The 27,404-nt window shown below is 34.0% G+C and overlaps 4 protein-coding genes and 1 pseudogene across 7 annotated transcripts; 3 read left to right on the forward strand and 2 right to left on the reverse strand.

The window, feature by feature from the left end:
• Nucleotides 1-258: 258 nt before the first annotated feature.
• LOC133824436 (phosphoribosylglycinamide formyltransferase, chloroplastic) lies at nt 259-3,209 on the reverse strand. The gene is made up of 5 exons (XM_062257316.1): nt 2,619-3,209; nt 1,897-2,008; nt 1,077-1,253; nt 871-997; nt 259-720 (listed from the first exon to the last, which is right to left on the reverse strand). The coding sequence occupies exons 1-5, from the start codon at nt 2,968-2,970 to the stop codon at nt 607-609; spliced, it is 882 nt and encodes a 293-aa protein (XP_062113300.1). The 5' UTR covers nt 2,971-3,209; the 3' UTR covers nt 259-606.
• Nucleotides 3,210-4,163: 954 nt separating this feature from the next.
• LOC133824437 (vacuolar fusion protein CCZ1 homolog B-like) lies at nt 4,164-10,833 on the forward strand. Of its 3 annotated transcripts, none has more exons than XM_062257317.1 (11): nt 4,164-4,440; nt 4,742-4,948; nt 5,163-5,256; nt 5,680-5,863; nt 5,963-6,001; nt 6,093-6,220; nt 7,526-7,621; nt 7,785-8,246; nt 9,013-9,168; nt 10,219-10,448; nt 10,633-10,833. In XM_062257317.1, exons 2-11 carry the CDS (start codon nt 4,764-4,766, stop codon nt 10,661-10,663), a joined length of 1,605 nt encoding a protein of 534 aa, XP_062113301.1. In that variant the 5' UTR covers nt 4,164-4,440; nt 4,742-4,763; the 3' UTR covers nt 10,664-10,833. The 3 variants fall into 3 exon arrangements, with proteins under 3 accessions (XP_062113301.1, XP_062113302.1, XP_062113303.1); XM_062257318.1 differs by having other exon boundaries at nt 4,165-4,440; nt 6,111-6,220; XM_062257319.1 differs by lacking the exon at nt 5,963-6,001 and having other exon boundaries at nt 4,165-4,440; nt 6,111-6,220.
• A 4,043-nt stretch (nt 10,834-14,876) lies between these two features.
• LOC133825750 (uncharacterized) lies at nt 14,877-16,133 on the forward strand (annotated as a pseudogene).
• Nucleotides 16,134-17,349: 1,216 nt separating this feature from the next.
• On the forward strand, nt 17,350-19,427 carry LOC133824438 (putative pentatricopeptide repeat-containing protein At5g37570). The gene is made up of 2 exons (XM_062257320.1): nt 17,350-18,543; nt 18,655-19,427. The coding sequence occupies exons 1-2, from the start codon at nt 17,469-17,471 to the stop codon at nt 19,302-19,304; spliced, it is 1,725 nt and encodes a 574-aa protein (XP_062113304.1). The 5' UTR covers nt 17,350-17,468; the 3' UTR covers nt 19,305-19,427.
• Nucleotides 19,428-21,496: 2,069 nt separating this feature from the next.
• LOC133824439 (ubiquitin carboxyl-terminal hydrolase 2-like) lies at nt 21,497-25,977 on the reverse strand. Of its 2 annotated transcripts, none has more exons than XM_062257322.1 (6): nt 25,791-25,977; nt 25,207-25,242; nt 24,602-24,648; nt 22,811-22,857; nt 22,582-22,643; nt 21,497-22,490 (listed from the first exon to the last, which is right to left on the reverse strand). In XM_062257322.1, exons 4-6 carry the CDS (start codon nt 22,818-22,820, stop codon nt 21,717-21,719), a joined length of 846 nt encoding a protein of 281 aa, XP_062113306.1. In that variant the 5' UTR covers nt 22,821-22,857; nt 24,602-24,648; nt 25,207-25,242; nt 25,791-25,977; the 3' UTR covers nt 21,497-21,716. The 2 variants fall into 2 exon arrangements, with proteins under 2 accessions (XP_062113306.1, XP_062113305.1); XM_062257321.1 differs by having other exon boundaries at nt 22,582-22,684.
• Between the last annotated feature and the right edge of the window lie 1,427 nt (nt 25,978-27,404).

A 27,404-nucleotide genomic window follows, 5' to 3' on the forward strand; every position in this document is an offset into this window, starting at 1 on the left:
ATTTTATTTGTACACCATATTTTATTTTTTTATTTTATGAAAAAATTATGGGTTCCTTGCTTGTTTTCAATGAAATTATTATAAATACATGAATAAAAAAATCCAAAAAACAAATTTGAGACAATTTAGTGTAACAACACAGAATAATTTTATAAATTTTATAGGGAGAAACTAAAGAGAAATTTAAATTAAATTATTTTTAAAATGATTGTCATCGTTTTCCTTTCATCATAAACGACATATGATCAAATTAAAATCTAAATGAAACGGAAGGTCACTTTTATTCAATAAAAACTAAAAAATACAATAAGTTGGGAAACTTAACGAGTGAGGATGCCATAAACAAAGTGCATTTCCAAACTCAACCAACTATATATTGTTCATAATCTTGAACTCTCATGAAAAATGAGCACCATGAGGAACCATGATGGAATTAATGAAGCTACCATAAATTCCATTTTCACGAAACCCGCCAAAACCGAATGCTGTGGGAAAGAAGGAAGAAGATGGCGCCAGCAGTATGTGTACTTTTCTTCTACAGCATATCATTCAAAGTCTCAGGCATTCATTTATGCCAATACATATAGGAAAGGATGTAGACTTTTGCTATCTGTATTCGTTTGGACTATCTTTGCTCTGTATGAGAGGGACGCCATCTTGCCGCCACACTATCCGATCTTCGCACATTGCTTCTACCACCTCCACATATAGACGATGCTCCTACAGCCAAGTTAAAAATGCTAAACATAAGAGATAAGACAAACTAAACAAAATTATAGGTTGTGAGATATTTTCATGTTGGAATCAGAAAAGAAAAAAAAAAACATGTAAATTAAGTTATTAGTTGGAGCTGATGTAAACTTTCATTACCTCCTGAAGAACCCTAGTTGCCACCTCCTCAGGAGTATCAGTGGGAAGCACAGGGACAACTCTTTGTGCAAGAATACGCCCTGTGTCATAGTGTTCGTCAACGAAGTGTATTGTAGGACCTGAGAATCTAATTATAAGCGAAAATAGTGAGTATACCTCTTTGTAACACGAATTCGGTATGAGAAAATGGAAAAGATATGGAATACCTTGCTCCAGAAGCAACAACCGCTTTGTGCACCTTCATGCCATAATAACCTTTGCCTCCAAAAGCTGGAAGAAGAGATGGATGGATATTGAGAATGGATTTGGGATAAGCTCGTATCAACTCTGTCGGTAAGAGTTTCAAATATCCTGCTAGGAGGACAAAGTCAACCTCAAATCCCCTGATTAGACAAAATACAGATATTAATTAGTAATGACATAATAAGAACTTCTCACAAGAATACAATTCAGGCAACACTCCACTAACTATAAAGTGGTTATAAACAAACATCATAATCTACTTCATGTACTTTTTATCTTTTTGATGAGAAACGTCGAGAATCTACTTCGTATACTTATTATTATGGAAATATAGCATAAATATTATGAAACAAAATGCAAAAGTTGTATTAATATCGACATATATAGGTTCTTATGATTATCATTAACATTGTTAAATGAAGTAGCTACTTAAAAATATTGTTTTCGAATCAATTGTGCTCGACATTATGCACAATAAACCAAACTGACACATTTTTTTATACCGCATAGTGCATACCACATAAATTTGACCTTAGTGTGAATAAATATTGACCATCCACAGAAAATAATGTTAAATAGTAGATCATCCACTTATCAGTTCCTAGTTTCCATTGAAAGCAAAATATGGAAGAAGAAGAAGAAAATCATGTTTTACAAGTTCCCTGCTAAATTAATGAGCTTGAAGAAAAAAAGTGAAGATGAATATATTAAACGAAGGATCTAACCTTCATGGTATCCAACCAAAATTAAAACTCAATCAACAATGTGGAAGAGGATGCTAACCTAAGGGAGGCTACAAGATCAACCGGAGATAGCCCCTCAGATTCATCTTTAGTTTTGGGGAATAAAACAACGGGGATACCCTTCTCTCTTGCAAACTCAGCACCTCCACATCCTGCAATGAAAGAGGGAATGCAAAATCAAGCAACCACTTAACAGGGAAAGAAAATGGATTTTTTTTTTTTGGTTCAAGAGTGTGAAACTAATAGTGAAGTTTTGATTTTCCCAAGTTGCATTCAGTTCTCATCACACTAACACAGATTATAACAGTGTCTCTCTTAGGTGATTATATATGATAGCATCTTTTAGAGTAGAAGCTTAGACCAAGAAATAGTAAATCAATGACTGATAGTTGCAACCGTCTAATTAGCCAATAAAAGAGTTGTTCATATTAAGAAAAGGAAAAATTAGAAGCAGCAAAAATGTGCATTGAAATCTTAAACAACAACTAAATTGGAAATGGGAAGCCTACCCTTGGTGGTATATTCAAACATAGCTTAATCTACACACTTTGATTTTTTCTAGAAGAATAAAACTACTATAGACAATTGAATGAGCATGAAATTGTTGGATAAAATTGAATCATTCTTATTCTTAATATGATATATATTCAAACATTATGTTTATAACGCTCATTCAAAATGAATATGAAATTATCAATGTAAAACTGGGTTCTAAACAACGAGCAACTAGCAAAATAAATATCAATATTATAAAGAGAGTACCTCTCTTATTGGTGACCAGAACAACAATGTCACCGAGAATTGATCCCTGAAGAGATGCCTCATGAATGGAACGAAAATTCGATCCTCCGCCAGATACAAAAACAGCTAGCTTTTTCCTTTTGGCACCACTACTCAAATCTTCACCGGAGGAACCACCTTCTACTTCATTTCGACATGCTCTTATTTTTCGACTCCAAGGAGGGCTGACTCTGAAAGAGACCCACTTGTGCGATTGAGGAGGAAAAGAACATGTGGAAGGAATAGTAAGAGGAGACAAGGTAGCAGAGAATGGGATTTTGGCAATATGAATGGATGGGATTTTCGTATTGGAGCAAAACCCAGATAGCATCATACTAGTAGCTCCCAATGAAAGAAGAAAAAACTAAGCTAAGAGAACTTTACTGTGTGGTTTGGCCGGTTTGAACACCTTTCTAATACACCTGATAGCTAAAGCACACAGCACAGTGTGAATTGGTTACACCAAACCGGCCAAACCACACCACGATTTGAGAGTGTCAAAAATTATGTTCAAAGAAAGTTGAAATTATACAAAATAACATCTCTAAATATCATAAAACGACCAAATGAACTCCATCACTCTCTGTCTTTCGTCATACACAGCTGCTTGATACAAGTCTTGAATGAGTTCAAAACAACATTACAAGTCGAAATAAATTAAAAAAAAAAAAAACAACAAAATCACAAGTCCTCAGTGAAAAATGTATACAACATTAGACCTGCACATTGCACACAAAATATGTTAAAAAAAAAATTCAAATAAGTCGAACCAAGAACCATAACATACAAGTAATAATAAAAAAAATGCTACTGTACCGTAACTGGTAGGAAGAATAAGTGTAGACGCCGGAGTGAGGAGTAGCCTGTATTGAGGGAGACGGAGAGAGAGGGTGGCGGGGGGAGAGAGAGAGACGGCGAGAGAGTGGCGGGCAGGTAGGGAGGGAGACGGCGAGAGAGAGTGACTGTGTATGAGAGATGAGAGATAGAGAAAGGGAATAAACATGAGTGGGCTTTGGATTTGGATTGGGCTTAGGTTTGGGCTGCTAAAACATGTTATTCTATTTTAGTGTTTGGATTTTTTGTTTTATAACCACGTAAATTCCCTTTTTTCACACTTTTTTTTATTTTATAATTATATACCTAGAATCTAAATTATTTACAAAAATATCTTCAACCAAATTATTTACACAAATATTAGTATCATGTTAGCATAACATATCGGATTTTGAAAAAAATTAAGAAATCTTACTTCCTAATATTTTTTGTTTTGTAAAAAATTATATTTTAGTTGATTACAATACCAATTGATCACATCTTAATATATCAATTAATTATTTATAACATTTGTAGCATAAATAACTGATATTTTCAATTTTATACACTTATATAGAAAGTCTTTTTTTCGACAGAGTAGAATTTTTCCAAACTAGTTCTATTTTCTAGTTCATCAAGATTTACTTTACTCGTAGCTACCAAATTACCTACCATTCAAAATTATTCTAACAAAAGTCCACTTCACCCGTCAAAAGGTTCTATTGTATCTGAATATGGTATTATGAAAACGGAACTGCCTCCTCTTCTCTCTGAAAGTGGTATCAAATTCAAATAAAGGGTTCGGGTGATCGATTGGTATTTGAAAACAATTTTATGATTTCAAAAACACAATCACACACATTTTCACAGACTAAATTCACATCCGAATCTGATTTCAAAACGGACATTCCACGTTTCTTATAATCCCCTGAGTACACCCAACCCAACCCAGCGCCGTCGCCGCTCCTCCACCCACTTCTCCGCTGCTCCGGTAAATATCAATGCTTTCTCATCTCTAAGCTTGGCTTTTAGTAGTTTATTTCAATTCAAAGGACTTGTTCTGTGCTTTCTCAGTATACAAACCACTTATTCTCGTATTCCTTTTTTCTGATATTGTTTTGTCAATTCGAATGCTTATTGTGTTTTCAATTTTTCATGTTCTTCTCTGATTCACTAGTAAGTCATTTTCCTATCTCAGTATCTTAGTTACTTTCACCATAAAAATTAGGGGAATTAGCTCTTTTAGGGTTTTCAATTCACATTTCCTGATCAGTATCAGTTTTTTAATTTAGGGTTTATGAATTGGAGGGAAGTATGGGGTTGTCATCTACTGCTACTACTACTGCCGAAGGGGTACAGTTTTGCATATTTGATTTGAGGAGAGGACAGCAAGAGGGGCAGGAGCTGGACAAGATATTGTTCTTCTATCCACCTGATTTGCCCTTTTCTACCCAGCTCTCTGTGATTGGTCTCAGTGAAGGACTCATCACCTTTACCAGGTTAGCAGTCATGTGAATCATTGACTTTAAAATCATGTGGGAAGTATGGCAACTGAATGAAACTTACAATTTATATTATATTTCTCCATTCAAGTATTGTGTTCAGGTTGTTTCTTTGTAAAAGTAATAAAGCTTATTGGTTTGATAATTCCCTCTTAATGATATACTTTGACTCTTTAATTGGTGGTTTAAGAGCAACATTACTATTATGCAGAATCTTCTCTCCAGAGGCTGCTTGTGAAGACATAGAAGCAGAGAGGCACTCCCATGTATTTTTTGAGGCTGAGCCTGACATTTGGATGGTTATGGTGTGTTATATCTTTCCTGCTAGTGATTTCCATACGCGAATCAAGTTATTTGACGTAAATAATTACTGTAAATTAAGCTTAGTAGTGTAAGTATATTTGTAGAAACCGAGACCGATATTGTTCGACTATTCTCTCACTACATGAAATTAGACTTGTTCATTGTTTGACTAATATGATGTGTGTACATAAGAAGCGCAATAATAGTCATTACTGTGTTCATTTCCATGGACAAATCTGCAGCATTGGAAATTTTGACAAGAAAAATAGTAAAAGGAAAGAATAGTTTGACAGATTCTTATTTGATTGCTTTATATTGTCAATTTAAACTTAAAATAGGATTTTGTATGAAGTGCTAAGTAAGCTGCTTAACAATGAGATTTTTCTAAGAAGTTCTAATTACTTAGTCAATGTACATTGTGGTAGGTGGTGGAGAAAAGCAAAGAATCTGAAGCTATTTGGAGGACTAATGCATTAAGAAAAGTTCTTGTGGAAGTCCATTCTCTTTTTGTGATGTTTCATGGATCTATAAGAGCATTGCTTGATAAGGAGCCTGGTGGAGAACTAGCTCGATCTCATTTGTACCCCTTTATCAAGGATTATCTCAGTGGTAAGTCACCTTGATATGATTTTTTAACTGAATCAATGAAGTCCAGTTTTAGTTTGTGCTTCGTTCAAAATGTTTCATTGTAAAGTCACTAATTGCCAGCATATGAAAAGCGGTCTCCATTGGATGGGTGCTGCTGGGGTAATTCTGAAGTTGCAGTATCAATTGCTCTCAATTGGATTTTTGCTACCTAAGTAATGCTGAAGTTGCTGTATTCATTCCTGATACATAGTTTTCCTCTATGAGGCAGATTTTCTTGGGGGGAAGAAACTACAATTACCATCTTTCCGTGACTGTTTGAAAGAGCGCAGGACTGTACAAATGTTAACTGTGAGCCGGGAGGCTGCAATTGAAGTTCAGGTTGTTTAGTAAAATATATTCGCTTATCATATGTTTGTGAAATGTGGAATGGGGATGCCTGAACTTCCGTTCTTCATCTCTGCTTGGAATTATTCATGGTGCCAGATTTTCGTTGCTATAGTTATGTCATTGTATTTCTCTGCTTAATCTGCAATATATTACAAATAGTTTATTACTCTGGCTATTTTAATAATGTCAAAAAGTCTTCATTTTTCACCTAAGACTCTTTCTGTTGTCAGTATAATTGCTGGCGAATTTTGTATACCCTGTCAAGAAACAACTTTGCTGAATAATTTTTTTTTCTGAGTATAAATTAAAATCATTAATTAATAATATATGGCACAATCTTGTTTGCTTTGTATTGTTTTATATTCTCCTTTTTCCCTATGTGAGAATGCTTGTTAAAGTTATTATTTCATGAATTAAGAATTTGGATTGTCTGACATTAGTTAATTACATATCCATACCAAAATTTGAAAAAAAAAACTCTCTGTATGTTCATTATTGTTATTCCGCTCATCAGTTTTTGGAAATCATGGTTTTTTCATTATGTACTTCTCCTTGCTAGTTTCTTAAAAAGTCATTCTTCATGTACGCATATTTTTGTCTTTCACAAATACATATATGTTTGTATAAAATAAGTACATATACATCTTTGGTAATCATATCTTCGTTGTTATATTACCTTTTTTTTTTCCCATCTATTATCCTTTGTTTTCAGATACGTGGTGAATGACTATTTTCACCTTGATGACTTATAAAGTATTTAACATAATCAGACCATCAAGAATTCTACTTTCCCTTGACTCTATGCTCTTACTTAATCTTGTCAGATACCTTGGTTAATATTTTAAGTTTACATGCATATCAAACTAAGTCTGTCAGTATGTTATTCTCTAAAACAAAAAATCCTCTTGTTAATAGCTATCCTCATATTTCCTTATATTCAAATTGAATATCTAATACTCATGTTTAAAAAAACTACCCATCATAGAGTGCTACCATAATATTTTATATCCTATTTTGCTTGTAAACATCTCTTTCCCCTTTTTTGGACCTTATTGTATTAAAGAATTTATATCCAAGTCGTAAAATGAAATCGCCAACTTAACTGTGGCTTTCTTAGCCAATTTTTACTTTTTGGAACACACTGCTTTTCCCTACAAGTGATTTCTTTTGTTCCTTTTTTTGTCTAATGCTATACCACTCTCGTGTTGAATTTTTTACATTCTCATTTAATGATCTTGAAAGTAATTTATTGTAATTCTTCTAATCAGTATTCTAATATATTCATTTATTTTGCAGTCACTCGTCAAGGTAATTGAATCTAGCATTGGGAGCACACTATGCCACTCGTTGATTTTCTTTCAGGATCTGCTGGTGTCCACGTCCCTTTCTTCTGTATGGTTCAATTTTCTATACCTATATGATTATTTTTCTTTTATATATTATATCATTTTCTATTGCATATTAGTCAGAAATTTAAGGAGATGTTATTGAACTGAACTTGCTTGGGTCATGACCTTCAATAATACCGAGTGTTACTTCTGTTTTTCCTCCACAGGAAGATACAATAAACTTATTTACGTATGCTGTTTTAAGGTTGACCCCACGTGCTTTATCCTCTGGAGTAAGTTCATGGTCCTATTTAGGGAAGGGAACTTCACCTCACCTGTCCAGTGCATTTATGATGGCCCACTCTGGTCCTTTTCCGGAACAAGTTTATGTATCTCGTTACACCACTCCAGCTCCGGCAGGAGATAATGGTCATAGGGTTATACGTCCCTTACGTCATGACAAGTGGTCAAAAGGGAAGGACGGTTTTCTTGTTACTGATATTTGGGGCATGGAGGCTGGCAGTTCAGTTCCTGCTACTCCAACAGTATTGCTTCGTCAGACAGGGGAGAAAATGTATTTATGTTCGCATCAGCATAAAAACCTTACCGTTATTTTTCTTGTTCCCATGTCTTCCATCTCAAATGGGGAGCAAGGTATTTCTGCGATGAAGCAGCAACTTCTTGAAAATGTTAGTTCTCTATGTTTATCCGGGAATATAATGTTGTGGTTTGAATTGCTTATTATACTATTTTTCTTTATCCATGGAGTTCTATTGTACAAATTTTGCTACTTCTCCAATGATGCCATTTCTTCCTCTTGCAAAGTAGATAGAGATCAGCGAAGTCTTGCCTATCCCTACAATGCAATGTTGAAATTGAGAAATTTAACTGTTTTGTGTCCTCTCCATTTTGGATGATGGGATCCATATAAATGACACTAATCGGAGGTGGGAAAATTGTAGAGTTATGCTTATGGAAGCTTTTGAAAACAATTCCAACACAGTGAAAGGTTTAGAATCCGTTTAGAGTGTAGCCATTAACTACTAATTGGACTTTTAATTCATACTGGGACATGAAACTAGAAAAGGTAATGCTTTTTTTATAATGACTGAGTTGGAGCAAACAGGTCTTTGACACCCATCTTGAGTATTTAGCTTGCTGCATCTGCTCTATACACACTCCCATAAGTATATTGTGCAACTTAAATGAAGCATAATTTTATTGATGATTCACAGTGCATCTCCCTGCTGCTCAGTTTATGCTAACTTCTTAAATAGTTATTTTTTTGTTAGAATAGAAGTATTCAGATGTTACCTTTCTGCTGGGTGCTGATTGAATTCCAATTTATAGCCGTTCTTATGTTCTGATTCCTATATTTCATTCTTCTTGAGAAAGTCTGCTAGTTACTTTCGAGTTTTAAAGTATGTTTAGCTGATTTTATTATGTATTTACCAGGCTTCCGTAAAGATAGTAAAAGTTGAAGAAAAACTATCAAAAGGTTGGGGTGGTGAGAATGCATATCATGTTGGTGGTTACCGTTATTTATTGGTGGATGGTGATAGAAATGTATCAAGGGCTTCCCCTCCAGGAAAAGTTGCCACTCTAACAAAGGTAAAGCGTCCTATAGCACATATAAGTGATATATATAAAAATATATATTGTAATCAAACCTTCGTTGTTTAAATGTATTCAACATCATTGTTTTCCCAAATTTAATTCAATAAAGTTTTCTAGCTTTAGGTTGTAATGACTGCATTTGTTGTGGTTATGAGGCAAATAGATCAAATTGAAGACTTTCAGCATTTGAAAACCTCATTTCCAGCAGCTATCTATAAGCTGGAAGTGGGATATGAGTCAATGACATATTTGGTTTGTAGTTTGTTGGTGGGCACATTTGGTTTATCTTTTGTGATGATCTACTTAATGCCTCTTCCTTAGTTTAATTTCCTTGACTGCATTTGGCATTGAAAGAAGTCTTTCTGCATACCTTAAGTAGGGGCATGGGGTAGAGGATAGTATATATTGATGATGTATCTTTTATCTTTCATTTTTTTATCTGGTTTGTGACCTATTTTATTTAATGGGGGATATTATTAGATTGCCAAACCTTGAGTTCATGCTTGCATCGTATTATGTACTGTGCCAAAATGGCTGAAGATAAATTTAGGTGGGGAGAGATATGGAAGGCACCATTTCTATATGATTCTGTCAAATGTCTAAGTTTTTACATGTGCTGTATTTCATTCAGTTAAGAGTAATTATCTTTGCTTTGGGCGGTTTGAAAAGATAAGCAAATGAGAAGATATTAATCAAATTACTCAAGGACCTTCATGTCTGTAATGCTTCAAATAGTTTTTGAAGAGAACACCCAAGTACGTAATAATTGAATACACTTCTGGGTCTTGTTTTTGGTAGTTATTTTCTAATTTTATGTACTATAGTGGAATGTTTTGGAGGGTTTATCAGCTAGCCTAGAATGAATCATTTACTTGTCTAATTCTTAAACTTAATTGCATTCAGTTGGTCCTTTTAGCTTTGCATGGGAAATCAAGTTTGAGTTTTAATTCCTGCTACTAGTTGACAAAAACAAAAATCGTGCAATCCCGTTGATGGGTTTTGTTGCTTCGCCCCCTGGTCTTGCTCAAAGTTCTCTTATTGCAGGAATCTTTAGTGGCTTTGAATAGGCTTAGAGAAGAGGTTGATTTGGAAAAATCAAGATCACAATGGGAAAACGCTGGTCATGAAAAAGAATTGGAAGTTAGCATCAGAGCAAAAAACAATGCTTGGGTTATTGCCAGGGTTACAAGAGGGAAGGAGCTATATATGGTACTAGAGAAAGCTAATGAAACACTTCTTTATGCCTCTGATGCTGTTGAGAAGTTCAGCAGCAGGTACATTCTTTTCTCTCTTTTATTTTTAAAGAATAAATAAAAAATCCCAACCCAGTGAAATAGCTTCATTTCATGCACTTTCAATATTGAAAACATCAACATTCTTATTTGAATATCAGGTTTGTATTTTTTTAGATTCTCTGACAAATTAGAAGCTTATTATATTTTCTTTTGAACTATGCAGATATTGCAGTGGAGTTTTTTCGTTGGATTAGGAGCACATTCTTTTGTGCCCACATTCGTTAAGAGTTTTTCTTTCTTCATTTTTTCTTTTGTTGATATGAATTTATAATTATTTTGACACTGTTTAATTAAAAAAAAGAGAACAAAACAATAGATTTGGTGTATAAATTTACCAATGATATTAGTTTGTTCAGTTTCGTTAGTTGGACATCCCATTCGTTTTTTCTGTACTCTTAAAAAAATTGCAAAATAATGTACAAAGTATTGATCTTACAAGAACTGAATAATGACATTTAAGTCGTACTAAAAGAGTTCTATTCTACCACTTCAAATTATGTGTTGACTTATATAACCAAAATGTAATGAATTTACCAACAAAATGAATTACAGAATTTTAAGTTCCTTTTGGACTCTTTTTGCATACTTATGAAAAAAAATAAAAATTGCCAATTCACTTTAAACTTCACAGTAGGTAATTAATCGATTTGGAAGTGCATTGCATTAAACAGGTTTTCATTGAAAAATAAAAAAATGAAAATAACATGTTAAACAGGTTTTCAGGTTTACTTTGCTCTGATACCATATTGCGGAACAAAAAGAAAGAAAACTTTGTGTATTGATAAAAAATCAGAGACCATTTTGTGGAACAAAAAGAAAGAAAATTTTGTGTATTGATAAAAAATCAGAGAGACGACAGTCAAAAGTATAAATGCTATATTTATAGCTAATGATAATGAAACTAAACAACTAAACTAACTAAAACAACTTAACTAAATAATAACAAAAATAATGCTAATTGAAATACATTGAAAAATAAAATAAAACTAAAGTTAATAATCCTAAGAGCATCTCCACTGCCATTGCCTTCAAAGTGGCTTGTTGACCATTTTCTAACAACACATTACTTTATGCGTTGGAGGAGTTGAAGATTTGAACAAAATTAAGGCACCGTTGCCACTGTGAGTCAACGGTGCTTTCTCCTTTTTTTTTAATTATATATATATAAATAAAACATTTTACAGATATATATTTGTTACTGTTTTTTTTTTCCGTTTATCACATGATTTTTTTATTTTTTATTTTTTTATAAATACTCATTTATTTCATTCAATTTTCACACCATTACATACATCTTCTTCAAAATTATCAATATCACAAAATTCCTTTTCTTACCAATGGATTCCCAAAATTTTCCAAATTCTCCAAATACCAACTCCCAAAATCTAAATTTTCAAAATTCATCATTTTCTCCACATACCAATCCCCAAAATCCAAATTTTCAATATTCTCATTTCAATCAAAATTTTCAAAATACTCCCTCTACTAATTCTCAAAATCCAAATTTTCAATATTGTCAATTTAACCAAAGTTTTCCAAATTCTCAAAATTATCCTATGTCCTCTTACCCTTACCAAAATTTTGGCTCTATTGAGACAGCCCAACAAGCTCCATTCTTCACACTAACAAATTCACTACCATATGCATTTCATATGCCTTCCCTACACCAACCCGAAATGGTTTCAAGAAATTATAGGCCAAGTATGGAAAAGTCTAGTATTGATTTGAATCGTGAAACATCATCGACATCTGTCTCTGAAACCCAACCTGAACATAGTGTTGAAGGGTTGGAAAATGTAGTTCTACACAATGAAGATGAATCAAGGCATAAATGTAAAGTCAAATGGAGCAAGGAAGCCACTATACTTCTGATAAGTGGATGGCTTAATACATCTAAGGATGCCATTGTGGGGAATGGCCAAACTTCTACACATTTTTGGGCTCGGATTGCAGAATAATACCACACCAACCAAAAAGGCGAGCAAGCAAGAACTGGAAGGCAATGCAAAGATCATTGGAACAAGATGAATCAAAAGGTGGCGCGTTTCAATGGGTGTTATAAACGAGTACAACAAGCACATCACAGTGGTTGGTCTGATAAGAAAATTCTTGGAAAAATGCACATCAATTGTACAAATTTGAAAATAACAACTCAAATTTTCTGCTTGTGGACTGTTGGAGATTGCTAAAGGATGAGCCGAAATGGAATACAATGTACCAACCAAAAGGTGGTAAGAGAACAAAGGTGTCAGATACAGGGGCATTTACTTCTTCTTCCAATACAGACATCAGTGATGATGAAGTACGTGAAGTGCGCCCTATTGGCCAAAAGGCAGCAAAGAGAAAAGGGAAGGAAAAAAAAGACACACATGCTAGATTTATAGAGATTAGTGAACGGAAAGCATCTGCATTGGAGAAATTGGTGGCGATAAAGGAGAAAGAGGCGACGATAAAGGAGAAAGAGGCAGAAGATAATCAGATGACAAAATACATGGATTATCTCATCATGGACACGTCGCATATGACTCCTGAACAAAAGAAAGATCATGAAAACTTGTGTACTTATATTAAGAATAATATCCTTAAGTTGTAATTGCTATGTATTTTTATCAACCGCATTATTATGTTTTTTATTTTATTTAAATAAATTATCCTTTATGTTAACGGCTATATTTTAACGGCTACATTTTAACGGCTATATTTCAACGCCTATATTTTAACAGCTACATTTTAACGACTACATTTCAACGGCTATATTTTAACGGCTACATTTCAACGGCTATATTTTAACGGCTACATTTTAACGGCTATATTAGCTATATTTTAACGGCTACATTTCAACGACTATATTTTAAAGGCTACATTTCAACGATTATATTTTAACGGCTACATTTTAACGGCTACATTTCAACGGCTATATTTTGACGGCTACATTTCAACATGTACATTTTAACGGCTATATTTTAACGGCTACATTTCAACGGCTATAATTTAACGGCTACATTTTAACGGCTACATTTTAACGGCTACATTTTAACAGCCACCATGTCTATAAATACCAAATTTAAATATTCCTTTTACTCAACTCTCCATTCAATCCTTCATTTTACTCTTTCATTCATCTTTCATTCCCAAATATCATATACTCTAAGTTCAACAATGGATTCTGATAAATGAGTTTTAGACTCATTTATCTATGGGTTTTTTTGGAAAAATATTAGGTGTTTGTTTTGTTTTGTTCTATTTTACGTTTGTTTTTGTATGTTTTTTAGGTGTCGAAGGACTTAGGTGATTTAGGTGTGGAAACATGGTGGAAATCTAGACAAAATGACCAAAATTGGTGGAAAACGTGTTTCGGAGCACTACCTGCGACTGCAGGAAGTGTGTCTTGCGGCCGCAACTCCAGAGGGTTTTCTGCCTTTCTGGAGCATTCTTGCGATTACAGGATACGTCTATAAATGGAAAAAACGCAGATTTTTAATTAAGGGCGTTTTAGTCATTTCATGTTTAACAAATCGCTAATTAGGTTTAAATGACGATAAATGAGAGGGAGTGAGGCACTTTTTGATATCTGGACTGAGAGAGGAGGCTAAGGAGGCTTTGGATTGATCATCTAGAGTTCTTTTCTTTTCTTTTCTTTTTAATTTTAGTTTATGTTAATATCATGTTTATGGATTTCTTAATGATAAACATGAACTAAATTTCTGTTTAGGATTTCTAATTGACTCTCTTGAAACTCTATTATGATTTAATGCATTTATCTATTTCTTCTTCATCTGAAATCTATTCAGTTTGTGTTTATTGTTTATGTAATTGATTGATCACCTTTTACATATGATTTATGAATTTGAATCAAAATCTGAAAAGTGAGATTTGAATATGCTAAAATTGAATAAACATAGATTTCAATTTAGAACGAGAGTATCATATTGGTTTATGTGATTTATGGCTGTATTCATTGCTTCCTATTGTATGAATTGACCATAGAATATAGGGAATTCACATTAGGTCAAGTTTTCTATTTCTTAACTCGAATAGTTAACACTTTTGCATGCCTATCATTTCAGTGAGAAGAATTTCAGTAATAAATAAAATAAAGAATAATAAAGTGGATAGTAGAGAAGATTAGGATTCCTAATTATTTTACAGTGAATTTAATCCTTGTGCTTTTGTTATTATTTGATTTCTGCAGTTTTTATTTATTTCTATTTTCTTGTTTTAAAAATTCACAAATCTAGGTTTCATTAGTCAAATAGAAACTAAAAATTAATTATTTGGTAATTGATAAATCAGTCTCCGTGGGAAAGATATCGGTCTTACCGGAATAAACTACAAAAGCGATTACGTATACTTGCGTATCGATTTTACACAATAGATTCGCCAAATTCTCCGAATCCATACGACAATATGAGTCTAGAGGATATCATAATTGCAGAGTGTACTGACGATCAATATTTCAAAGCGCTCATGGATGGGGGTAGCTCAACAAAACAAGGAAGAAAGAGAGCCCACATTGATAGAGGTCAAGTAGAAGGACACCAACGTTTGTTCGATGACTACTTTTCTGATGAACTGGTGTATACAGAATATCAATTTCAAAGAAGATTTAGAATGCGTAGACATGTATTCCTACGCATAGTGCAAGCTCTAGAAAATCATTCAGAGTATTTCCATACGAGGTTTGATGCAGTCGGTAGAAGGGGGCTTTCGCCATTACAGAAGTGCACCGCTGCTATGCGAATGTTGGCATATGGAGCACCTGCCGATTATGTTGATGAGTATGTTCGAATTGGTGAAGCTACCGCTATTGAATGTCTAGTCAATTTCGTTCGAGGAGTGAATGATATTTTTGGGACCGAATATTTAAGACGGCCCAATGTTGGGGACATTCGTCGCTTACTTCAAATGGGGGAGGTGCGTGGTTTTCCAGGCATGTTGGGAAGCATTGATTGTATGCAATAGGAATGGAAAAATTGCCCAGTTGCATGGAAAGGTCAATTCACGCGAGGTGATCACGGCAGACCAACAATCATGCTCGAAGCAGTTGCGTCACAAGATCTTTGGATATGGCATGCATTTTTTGGTGTTCCAGGATCCAATAATGATCTCAACGTGTTAAATCAATCCCCAATATTCACTGATATCTTACAAGGGCAAGCTCCGAGAGTTGAGTTTACGATAAATTGCACACAATACAACAAGGGGTATTATCTAGCAAATGGTATCTATCTAGAGTGTGGTACATTTGTTAAAACTATTCCACTGCCTCAAGTATAGAAAAGAAAATTATTTTCTCGATGCCAAGAAGCGGTACGCAAAGATGTTGAGCGAGCATTCGAAGTACTTCAATCTCGTTTTGCTATTGTACGAGGACCAGCACGTTTTAGGCAAAGAGATGTTCTCAAAGATATTATGTATGCATGCATCATATTACACAACATTATTGTCGATGATGAAAGAGATGCATATGAGAATTTGGTTGATTTTAATTATGATGACGGTCCCGCCAACACCCTAATGGTTGAAGTATTGCATGAACTTATTTCTGACTTCTCGACAATGCTTCAAAGAAATGCTGAAATTCGTGATAGAAACATTCATCGCAATCTTCAGGCGGACTTGGTAGAGCACATATGGTCAAAATTTGGAAATCATTTTAATTAGCATTTTTTTAATTATGTTAGATTGATTAATTATGATTATGTCATTTTATACGCTCCTTTAAATTTCGTCTAATTTAAATTTGATGTAATATTTATTTATATTAATATATGGATTTAAAAAATTTAGTGTGACAATATTTATAATTACAAAATAATATATTAAATAATAATATGTGGGGCCATAGTTGACAACTTTTGGGGTGGCTTAGCATTGGAGCATTTTTATGAAAAAAGTTGCCAAAAGTGATGTGAATGAGAGAGAATAAAAAATTATATTTTGGGATGATTTGGACATGTTATTATTTATTAAGATTGATATAACTGAGAGAAGTACAATTATGCAAAGCATTATATTAAAAATTTGATAAAATGACAGATGACATTAGCTGTAAGCTGAAACCATAGCACTGAAATGAGAAAGAAATATGCAGACAACCAGTAATGGGGCCAGAATCAAAATATAAATATAAAGAAAGTTTAAAAATAATTATTTAACAAAAATTATATTAATATATATTTAGGGAGCTTGGGGGCATTACCAATATATAAATGTATAATTTTATTTTTTAATTTTAGATGAGGCCATATATATTTTTATGGGCACCAATATATAATTCTATTTCAACACTTAAATAAAATAAAATTTCAAATTTTTATGACGTTGTACATTGTAGTCATTTAAGACATTCTGTAAATTTTTAATAAATTCTGAATAGTTTATCATGTCGAAAATAAGTTTCAAACAGTTAAAGTTTACATGCGCATACAAAAATATAGACACGCATGCGACAATCTTGTTTTCGGCACGGTAAACTATTCGGAATTTCTTGAAAATTTGCAGAATGTCTTAAATGATTACAATGTACACCGTCATAAAAAAAATTAATTAAGTACCGAAATAAACTACTGGCTGCAACGAATTACTCCCCATAATTTAAAAAATACGAAATACAAAAAGAGAAATTGGTGAAAATGACATCTTTTGAAGTGATTTTGCACTTTGACCTACTTTTTGATAATTTTTTGCAAAATGATATCAATTTCAAATTCGATCTATTGTCTAAATTTTTCGACCGACTTTGAATTTTTCGACACTAATCTAAATTTTCGAATAACTGTCTAAACTAAGAAAAACTATTTTGCAAAAAATTATTGAAACTAAGCTAGAGTTAAATTACTTTAAAAAAAAAATTTGCCATTTTTACAAATGACCCATACAAAAATATAAATAAAAAAGTTAGGAGGTCATGGCAAGTTCCCCTAACTCTGCCATTGAAGTAGACAATTTTAAGGTATGAATGAAGATGAATATGATGATTATGTTCATGCTCAGTGAATGAAGTTTCCAAGCTCTCCTTCTGCTTTGCCCAACCAACTCCCCCACTTACTTCATAATCTCCCTACTACACTTTACCACCAATCATGTTTCATCGCCCATTACTTGCGCATCAGCAAGAGCGTTCCCCACTTGAAACAGACTCACGCTCTCCTACTCAAACTCTCCACTGACTCTCCCAATTATCATCTTTTACTGGCTCGTTTACTCTCTCACCTTCTGCTATTGCCTGGTGGAGACACTCTTCGTTACGCCCTCAACCTGTTCGACGAAATACCCAACTGCAGAAACCAGTTTATTTGGACCTCTCTGATACGCTACAATGTCGTCCTTGACAAATTCAAGGAATCCTTTGTTTTATACGCTGAAATGCAACGAGAGGGCATTCCTCCATCTGGGTTTACTTTCTCTTCTGTGCTCAATGCTTGTGCTCGCATGCCGGCAGTATTCCAAGGTAGGCAAATCAATGCCAAGATTGTACGAACTGGTTTTATGGGGAACAAAGTTGTGCAGACGGCGCTTCTCGACATGTATGCGAAATGTGGGTTCGTTGGGGACGCTAGAGATGTTTTCGATAGAATGGTTGATAGAGATGTGATTGCTTGGACTGCCATGATTTCTGGTTATACTAAGAGGTGTATGATGGAGGACGCTAGGCGGTTGTTTAATAACATGGGGCAGCGGAATGTAATATCTTGGACTACTATGGTTGCTGGGTACGCGAATTGTGGTGATATGGAAGCAGCAAAAGAGTTGTATGACAAAATGGAGGAGAAAAACTTAATCACATGGGTAGCAATGGTGGCAGGGTATGGCAAGTGTGGCAATGTTAGGGAAGCCCGAAGAGTTTTTGATGAGATACCAAACCAGGATGCATCTTCTTGGGCAGCAATGGTGGCTTGCTATGCTCAGAATGGTTATGCAAAGGAAGCCATCAACATGTACAAGAAGATGAGAGAACAAAATGTGACAATCGATGAAGTGGCAATGGTGGGAGCTATCTCAGCTTGTACACAACTTGGTGATGCTGAAATGGCAGCCACATTAGTGAACCATGTGGACCAAGGATGCTGTTGTAGGTTTTTGTCTTTATGGTACTATTGTTATTGTCTTGTCATCTTTATTTATTTATTTTGATGTTCTAAATATGTAGTTTGATATTTTATTTCTGTACAATACTCTTCAGGTAGATCACTTTTCGTGTCCAATGCCTTGATCCATTTGCACTCAAAATGTGGTAATCTGGAGGAGGCAGTGAAAGAATTCAATAGAATGAACGAAAAAGATGTTGTCTCCTATACTGCTTTGATCACAGCACTTGGTGACCATGGAAAAGCCAAAAGAGCTTTGCAACTTTTCTCAAAGATGCAAAAGGATGGAATAACACCAAACCAGGTTACATTCATAGGAGTGCTTAATGCATGTAGTTTTGCAGGCCTAGTTGAGGATGGGTGTCGATATTTTGAGCTCATGACTCGGGTATATCGCATCAAACCGTTGAATGAGCACTATGCTTGCATCATTGATCTTCTTGGAAGGGCTGGGCTACTTGGAAAGGCATACACTTTCATCAAGAAAAATGGGAACGTTGCAGATGCAAAGATATGGAGTTCTTTGTTAGCATCTTGTAAGGTTCATGGTAATGAAGAATTAGCCAAGATTGCAGCCATGCATCTGTTCGAAATAGAGCCTGAGAACACAGGAACATATGTGCTTTTGGCAAGTATATATGCAGCTATGAATAAGTGGGATGATGCTGAGAGAGTGAGAACGATGATGACTGAAAAGGGCATACGAAAATCTCCTGGACGTAGCTGGATTTCACTCATGAGATGAACTTTAATTTCATCTCTTAGGCTGGATGAGTTAAAAATAGATTTCTGCACTGAATGTCCAAACTTGTTTGATGCCACTAATGAAATGACTGAAAATCCTCTATGATGGATTGGTGTTAAATTACCCTTCAATCTTGGAATACGCATTGTGGAGGGTTTATTGCGAAAATTCGATATGCAAGTATACGCAATTGATAACAAGTAATGTAGATATGAAGTAAAAGTATCGTCCACAGAGTGATTATTAACTACCAAAAATTAATTTCCTATTTCTATTTGGCTAATAAAACTTGGATTTCAAGATTAATAAGAACAAAAGCAAAAATTAAAGAAATTAACAAATAAAAGAAGGGATTATACTTTTAGGACATTGTCTTTTGTCTCATTACCTGTTTGGATCCTGGGGTTTGACAAATTATTTTTAGACTCATTCTTTTATAAAATGGTTCAAATAGAACCTTAAACTCGATTTTGGTCAAAGTTTTTTGAACAAGAATCATAATAATTCACCAAACAAACAATTCAAAACAAAAACATAATTATTTTATCTAACAATTGTGTTTTTATATTCAATTTTTTCTTCATCAAAGAGTTTAGGGGTCTATTTAAACTATTTTACAAAAACATGATCCAAATAAGTAATGAGATAAAACACAGGATCCAAAATATGTATAAACCCGTAAAAGAAACAAATAAAAAATTTCAATTCAATGGAAGTAAAACTAGAGTATTTAATTTCATCATCTATCTACTTTACTATTGCATCAATACAATTTCCATTATTCTCTTTCTTATTGTGATAGCGTATTTACAAAATTAATTTATATTCGTACTCTGACATATAAATCTATCAACCTATATGCAAATTTTCTACATGTATCTTAAAAGCTACACAAATCATACTAGTACTCTCGTCCAATATCGAAATTTGTGTCTATTCAACTATAGCATGCACGTTTAACTCTCACTTCTCACATTTTCAATTTAAACTCATAAAAATGCAAATAATGACTTCAAATTATTCACAAGTATTAAACACAAATTGAATAAATCACAATAAAGAAAAACAAATCATAGAAATTGCATTATCTATTAATAAAGTATCAAGAGACTACATTAAAACCCTAGAAGAAAAGTTTAGTTCATATTCATCATAAAAACATCCATGGAAATAATTAAATAAAGCATAAAACTAAGAAAAGAAAGAAAGACTAATTGTTGATCTGATTCCATCTCCACAATAGCCTCTTAAATGTTTCTCAGTTTTCCATATCGGAATCCCCCCTCAAATTTGCATCTAATAGAGTATTTATAATGCTAATTAGGGTTTAGTAGTAAAATCCCAAAAATGCCCCCCTTAAAATCGTAGAAAACATCAATTATGGGCACCTAGCGCGGTCGTGCTATACCACCAAAGCGGTTGTGCTACTTCTCTGAAAATCCATGCATCTCTGCAAGAGCGATCGTGCCACACGCCTTCTGCGACCGTGCTGCTTCTCTCGAAACACCGGTTTATCACCAGATTTTGTCTTTTTATCGAGTTTTCAGCACCTCTTTCACTCCAAAGCATCTCGCGTCCTTCGACACCTAAAAACACACCAAAACAAGCATAAAATAGAACAAAATAAACCTAATTAACTAAAAAGACACTAAAATGAGTCTAAAACTCGTTTATTAGGGTTACAATGAACATATATTAGTGATGTTTGATTTGAGTGAATGGAAAGAAAAGGAAAGTAGTAGAATGGAATAAAAGGTACCCTTTCCATTGTCTGGTTTATGGTTTATATATTTAGATGGGAAAAGGCTTTCCATTGAAAAGTCTATTACCTCATTTTCATGTATTGTAATTTCACTCAAAATTGGGTGGAAAAACAAATCCATTCCATTGTAATTTTTTATTGTCCAAACTACCCATATGGATTTATCTTTGTCAATGATACACAATTGAAGTAAAATAAATAGTTGCGAATCTGCTATTCACTTTCATGGCTGAACTATTCTGTTTGAAATTTAAAAATGATGCTTTTATTATGGAAAACTGAAAAAAGAGAACGTCTCGGAACACAAGTATGAACTTTTGGCAATTAAGGTTTCCTCTTCCAATGTTTCTTCAGATTTTTGTAACATCTCAAGGTAAACTCCAAGCTATTGGCTACAGAAAGCAACTAAATTTGAATAGAAGATTCAGTATTGACCAAAAGAAACAAAAATAAAATAAAGCACACCTTAAATTCACTCAATATTGCCTAGCAAGTGAGATAAAATCCATAAAACTATTTTACAAGTACAGTTAACACCTTAAATTCACTTAATATTGCCTAGTAAGTGAGAAAAAATCCACAACCCTCTTTAAAAAAGATAACCAATACAATTAACAATCTTGGCAAATAGTTAAAAAGGCAGTCGTTACCTAGTACCTAGTAGTATCTCCAGCTTTGCGCTTTGCTTTCTCAATAAGTGGTTTCAACTGCTTCTTTTCAGCAAGAATCTTGAGGAAGTTGAACAAAAAAGGTATGTAGTTGTGTTTCCTGCGAATATTTTCGGTTCTCCATTTCTTGAATTTCTCCTCCTCCATCACAATCTTTTCAGTGGCAGCCTCAATCCCTGAATTCACTTCTGAAAGAGATTTGTTCAGCACTTCAAATTTGCTAACGTCTATCGGTCTTTCCAGCCGTGATGCAGCCAGCTGCTGCAAAATGCCCTCCCTCCTCTTCTGCAGCTCCTTCAGCTCAGCAGTACAAGTCTCTTTTCTGTTCTTGATAATAGCCATCAGATTGAACCTAATCTCACTCTTGGAGTACTTTTCAATGCGTTCCTGGATCACCGGTTGCACCATCTGCAACCAATCCTTGCCACCAGAGCATTGTCCAAGGCTAATGGGTCCCTCCTTCAATCCATCAAGCTCATACAGCAGACCATCAACTGGCAAATAGCTTATGAAATGGTAGACATCATCGTCTTTTCCTGCTGCCTTCTGCTCCTCAGGAACGAAAGGCTCAGGACGCGAAAAACTATTATGCGCCACACGTATAGCTTCACTGTTATTTATGGCCAAACCTTTGAGTTCAGAAGGAAAATTCCTTGTGAACTCTTTTAACTTAAACAGCTCGGGGCCAATGTCAACATCGGAACAGTTCAACAGTATGGACAATATTGCTTGGGTTGCACAAGCATTATTGATAACCTAAAAGACACCATGAAGATGGACAATGTAGATAAAACGAAGCTAATAAGTACGTCTTCAATACAGCAAGCCAATTGTCTAGGCAACTTACCTGGCTTGCAAAAAACAAGTTGGGGTTTGGATCCTCGATAACACGTCGGTCATCATTTTCTCCTGGACGCCATTTGAATAGGAAAATCAACCCATATACAGGCCTGAATCCGTGAGAGGGAACAAAACATAGGTGGTACTATAAATAGCATATATTTGAGGCCTTGTTCACCATGAGAGTGTGGATACCTATCTGCCTAGAATGAAAAAAAACAATAATAGCAGCTTACCACAGGTCATTTAGAGAATTGAAGTCCAATGAATACAACTCCTCAACCTGCAAAAACATACCAAGACATCATATTTCCATGCAAGTGTAACAGCAATGAGAAGTCCACAGAAACAACAACAGCAACAACTGAACAGTTTTGTTACTCAGGAGAAAAAAACAAGTGACTATAGTGACCTTTGACCGCTGGAAATTAGAAGTGGCAAAAATCATGAAATGTGGAAGGTTAAGAAAAGCCTAGTTCAAATCAATCTTTTACTTTTTTTGTTCTCAACAAACTTCTAATTTATTGACAAGAGCCAACTTTCTTTGATCAACTGAAGTTGGTAAATGCAAAATTATTTGACACACTGATTAAGGAATAATAAAAAAAACATCATACATGCGGCAAACATATAAATATAAATAGAGCATGAAAAATATAGGGAAATATGCATTACTACCCTTGGAAAACATAGTGAACAGTCAAGATAAATTAACATTTATGGGTCATACTAGAATATAATCTGATACTAATGGGTAATACTATATAGAGGAGGAATTATTAGCCACACAAGCCTTAAAATAAAAGAATGCTTGAGATATGAAAAGATTAAAAACATTGAGAACTTATTCGACCAAAGTGGATGACATGATCCTGTAAAATTAAAAGAGAGAAAAAAAAGGGGGGGAGGGGGGGATGGATATATGATCTTCAAATTAGGTAGATAAATATATGGCTCATTAGATGTTCAACCAATCAAAAACAGTTACAGATGATGTAAAGGGAGGAGTATTGAAGATTCCATGATCAAGGTTACGTGAGTGACGCTCATCTATGACTTCTTCAACTGAAGAAGAATAAAAAGAAACTGTAAAACTGGTTCCAAATCATGCAAATAATTAAAAACCTTCATAAAGAACACAATGCATGCAAATGACACATTGGTTTCAGAAGAAAAAAAATCACATAGGTGTGTTCTTGAAACGAGTATAAACTTCTAAATTACCAAAAAAAAAAAACATCATCAACAGGGCACACAACATACATATGCAAGGCTAAAATGCATTCACATGCACAGTACATGTCCTCATTTAAACAATATCTTGTGCCAGAAACCGCGATCCTTCTAAAAATACTGATATAGTTTTTCTTTGAAAACACAAAGAAAAACAAAAATAAAAATTCTACTTCGTAGAAAATATAAATTGTGGAAAGTTGAAGATATGCTTTATAATTGTTAAAACTGTATTTTACTACAAATTCTGCACTCATACTTCTAACTTTAAAGATTATTTGAACCACCTTTAGCAAAAACTTCAAAAATTCCGCAAAATAAGGTTCAAAGTATTCATCTTACAAGAACTGAAGGACATTTAAGTCATACTAAAAGATTTCTACTACTTCAAATTATGCGGACTTAAATGGCCAACATGTTATGAATTTAACAACAAAATGAATTACAGAATTTTAAGTTCCTTTTGGACTCTCGCAACGGCAAACCTAAACCTGCTGCATGCTTATGAAAAAATAAAAAATTGCTAGATAATACAATTTAAATTTCACAGTAGGTAATTAATTAAGTGGTGTGACGTGCATTACTTTAAACAGGTTTTCATTGTAAAATTAAAAATGAAAAGGTTTCAAAACTATGGGTTCAATTAACATTGAAATAACTGAGAAAGTACAATTATGCAAAGCATATATTAAAAATTCATAAAATGACAGATGACATTAAGTGCAAGCTGAAACCATTGCACCGAAATCATACAAAAGATAATGTCAATTGATTACAGGAAAATGACAGCTTACCTGTACACCTTTAACTTGCATTTGTTGTATAAGTTCTGTGAACACCCCTGAAATGAGACAAAATGCTGAGAACTTCTTCCATGGTAGTAAATATTATATCATGTCAAAGCACTTGAAATATGTTGTAACCCAAGTAGGGGACATACATGAGAGAAGGTCCTTTTGCAAAGAAGAAGAGGGAAAACAAAAGAAAGCTAATCTATAGAAGACATTGGAGAAAAAAGAAAAAAGAAAAAAAGAATCCCAATGAAATCAGAAAGCACAAAACATAGCAGACAAGTATCTAAACCATGGTAAGGACGCTCTCCAAGCTAATGTAGAATTCACCAAACACGCTCAAATTAAGTCTTCACCAAAGGTTTATTCTTAAAGAAAATAAAATGCATACTTCTTCCAAATATAGACTTGATTCAAGTGAAAGGAATTCAATTATGTATCATCGAAAATGAGATCTCCATCAAGAAAGTTTAGCATTTTCCGTAGAGTCCAAGATCTTAAACATTTCAACCTGGTCTTATGTTATATTTCACTTCATTATAACATAAAAGATTTATCAGGACCCAACAAATATTTTTTTTTTATGTAAAACTGCACAAACATCGTACCTGGATCAGATTCAATGGTGCACCAAGACATTTTACCTGTCATAAAAAACAAAAAATAAAATAAGGCATTGATGAAAAACTAGTAAGCACAATTTAAACAGAGAACAAAAAAAACATACTAGTTATTCCTTTCAAAATCATCTCAAATCAAATTATACGAATACCCATCCAACTAATCAAACTAGCAGAGCTAAGAAGGTCCAGCGTGAACCCACTTGATTTTGTCAAAATTTTATTACATATAAAGTATTGGCATATATATGTATAAAAAAAAAGTAAAATATTACTTAATCTATGAAGCAAAAAAATACTTTTCAACAGCCAAGAAATCGTCATTTAATAAAAATTTGAGATCAAATAAATAATCCCATCATTCATCACGAAAGAAAGCTTTGGGAAACCAACTCTACCAAAAATTGACTTCATTTTTCCTATAGAAAATGCTATACATCATTTCATTTCACCTACAAGAATCTAAGCTCGCTACATTACTAAAATTCCTTCGAAAACTAAATGAAGATATACATAAATTAGATTAATCAAAACATATGTAGAAATGAAAAATTAAGAGCAGCATAAGATACCTGATAGAGATGAAATGTAGAGAACCAGCGAACTGGATTTGAGCAGAGGAGAGAGAGAATTTAGGGGGTGAAGTTTTCTTTAAATTTTTCTTTTTTTCCAGAGAATTTGGGAAAACAGAATATGGAGAGCAAGCACTGTATTTGGGTTCACCTAAAAGAAGAAGATCGACAAGTCTATTTTTTAATTTTTATTTTAATTTTTAGGTAAGTAATAACAGACCAATTTAAAAGAATGTGATTTGTGCATTAATCATTAATTAGGTAGAAATTGTTTTTTTTTTCTAAATTGTTATTTTGTTAAATTATTTGAACAAAATTAAAATTAGAGGTCGATGAGTCAAAACAAATAATAGATGAAACACATGTCCCAAAATGTATAGACTCTTAAAATAGAAAAACTTTTTGAATTTTATTAAATTTATTAAAAGTTTTCTCCTCTAATTATTTAAAGTTGTTAACTCAAGTCCCCACCTTTCAAAACAAATAAATTTGTAATTCACCAAGAAGGCATTTGAGTCAACTTCATATGATTTATAAATGTGTCATTAGTTTGCTCATCGAGGTTTTAGGTTAAAAAATGTGATTAAATTCAAATAAAGACTCATTTAATGAACATTACATAAAAAGAGTTGGTCATTCATTAAAATTCGTAAAACTATTATATTGGGATTCCAAAATATTGTTTTAAAATTCATTTACAATCCAAAGACACGGTACAGTCAACCTAAGCAACAAAAGCGAAAACTTACCACGTGTTCCTTAAAACAACTCCAGCCGTGGTGGCCATGTAGGCCAAATATGTATACACTGCTCCATGCCCTCTAACTCATGATTGTTCGACCCATTTTTCCTTGCTCTTACCTGCACCACAAAGCACCTGTGAGCCGAGGTCCAGCAAGAGAACTTCAAGCACAACATACAATAATAATAAACCTCAACAAAACATACACAATCAAAACAACAAACAGCTACCAGTTCCTATTGGAATGCACAATAATACAGCAGTAGAACAACTCGATAGCACAATGGCATAACAACCTAATAGTACAACAATACAATAACACAGCAGTACCATAACACAACAGTATAATAACACAGCAGTATAGTAACACGACAACACAATAACACAACAGTATAGTAACACGACAGCTCATTACTACAACAACAACCTCCGTGTGATCAGGGTGCGTTACTAGGCACCAAGTCCACGGTCCCAGGCGAATGGGTGTGTACAGCACCCTTGAGGGTCTCGTCCTGGCGACCTGCATTCAGCATGCTTAACGCCGATCTCGGCCCCTTGTCGCTCTCCGCTCTTGCCGCAGTCATAATCACATGTATGACATAATAACTATAAACAATACATACAACGCTACACACCACATAGCTCTACGGGCACAAACAGTTCTCCTACCTGGTGTCCTAAGCTGACAACCCAAAGCGATCCCGAGCACGATTCCCTAATCCGAACTTTGACAAAAACCCAGTCACAATGCATCCATAAATACAATCCATCAAGCATTAAACCAAATAAATAGCTTCGAAATATTATTCTAGCCTCTGGGACCTTGAATTCTACCAAACCGGGTAGTAGAACCCTTCCCGAGTCTTAACATA

Source organism: Humulus lupulus, chromosome 3 (assembly GCF_963169125.1).
Source record: "Humulus lupulus chromosome 3, drHumLupu1.1, whole genome shotgun sequence".
Classification (NCBI taxonomy): Eukaryota; Viridiplantae; Streptophyta; class Magnoliopsida; order Rosales; family Cannabaceae; genus Humulus; species Humulus lupulus.

Coding starts and splice junctions, on each gene's coding strand:
- LOC133824436 (XM_062257316.1), bottom strand. CDS start 2,970: ATGATGCTATCTGGGTTTTGCTCCAATACGAAAATCCCATCCATTCAT. Junction 2,009..2,618: donor TCTGGTCACCAATAAGAGAG/GTACTCTCTTTA, acceptor CTTTCATTGCAG/GATGTGGAGGTGCTGAGTTT. Junction 721..870: donor CAACTAGGGTTCTTCAGGAG/GTAATGAAAGTT, acceptor ACTTGGCTGTAG/GAGCATCGTCTATATGTGGA.
- LOC133824437 (XM_062257317.1), top strand. CDS start 4,764: ATGGGGTTGTCATCTACTGCTACTACTACTGCCGAAGGGGTACAGTTT. Junction 5,257..5,679: donor CTGACATTTGGATGGTTATG/GTGTGTTATATC, acceptor ACATTGTGGTAG/GTGGTGGAGAAAAGCAAAGA. Junction 10,449..10,632: donor GTTGAGAAGTTCAGCAGCAG/GTACATTCTTTT, acceptor TGAACTATGCAG/ATATTGCAGTGGAGTTTTTT.
- LOC133824438 (XM_062257320.1), top strand. CDS start 17,469: ATGAAGTTTCCAAGCTCTCCTTCTGCTTTGCCCAACCAACTCCCCCAC. Junction 18,544..18,654: donor TGTGGACCAAGGATGCTGTT/GTAGGTTTTTGT, acceptor AATACTCTTCAG/GTAGATCACTTTTCGTGTCC.
- LOC133824439 (XM_062257321.1), bottom strand. CDS start 25,237: ATGTCTTGGTGCACCATTGAATCTGATCCAG. Junction 22,858..24,601: donor TGCAAGTTAAAGGTGTACAG/GTAAGCTGTCAT, acceptor ATGTTTTTGCAG/GTTGAGGAGTTGTATTCATT. Junction 22,491..22,581: donor ACTTGTTTTTTGCAAGCCAG/GTAAGTTGCCTA, acceptor GGTGTCTTTTAG/GTTATCAATAATGCTTGTGC.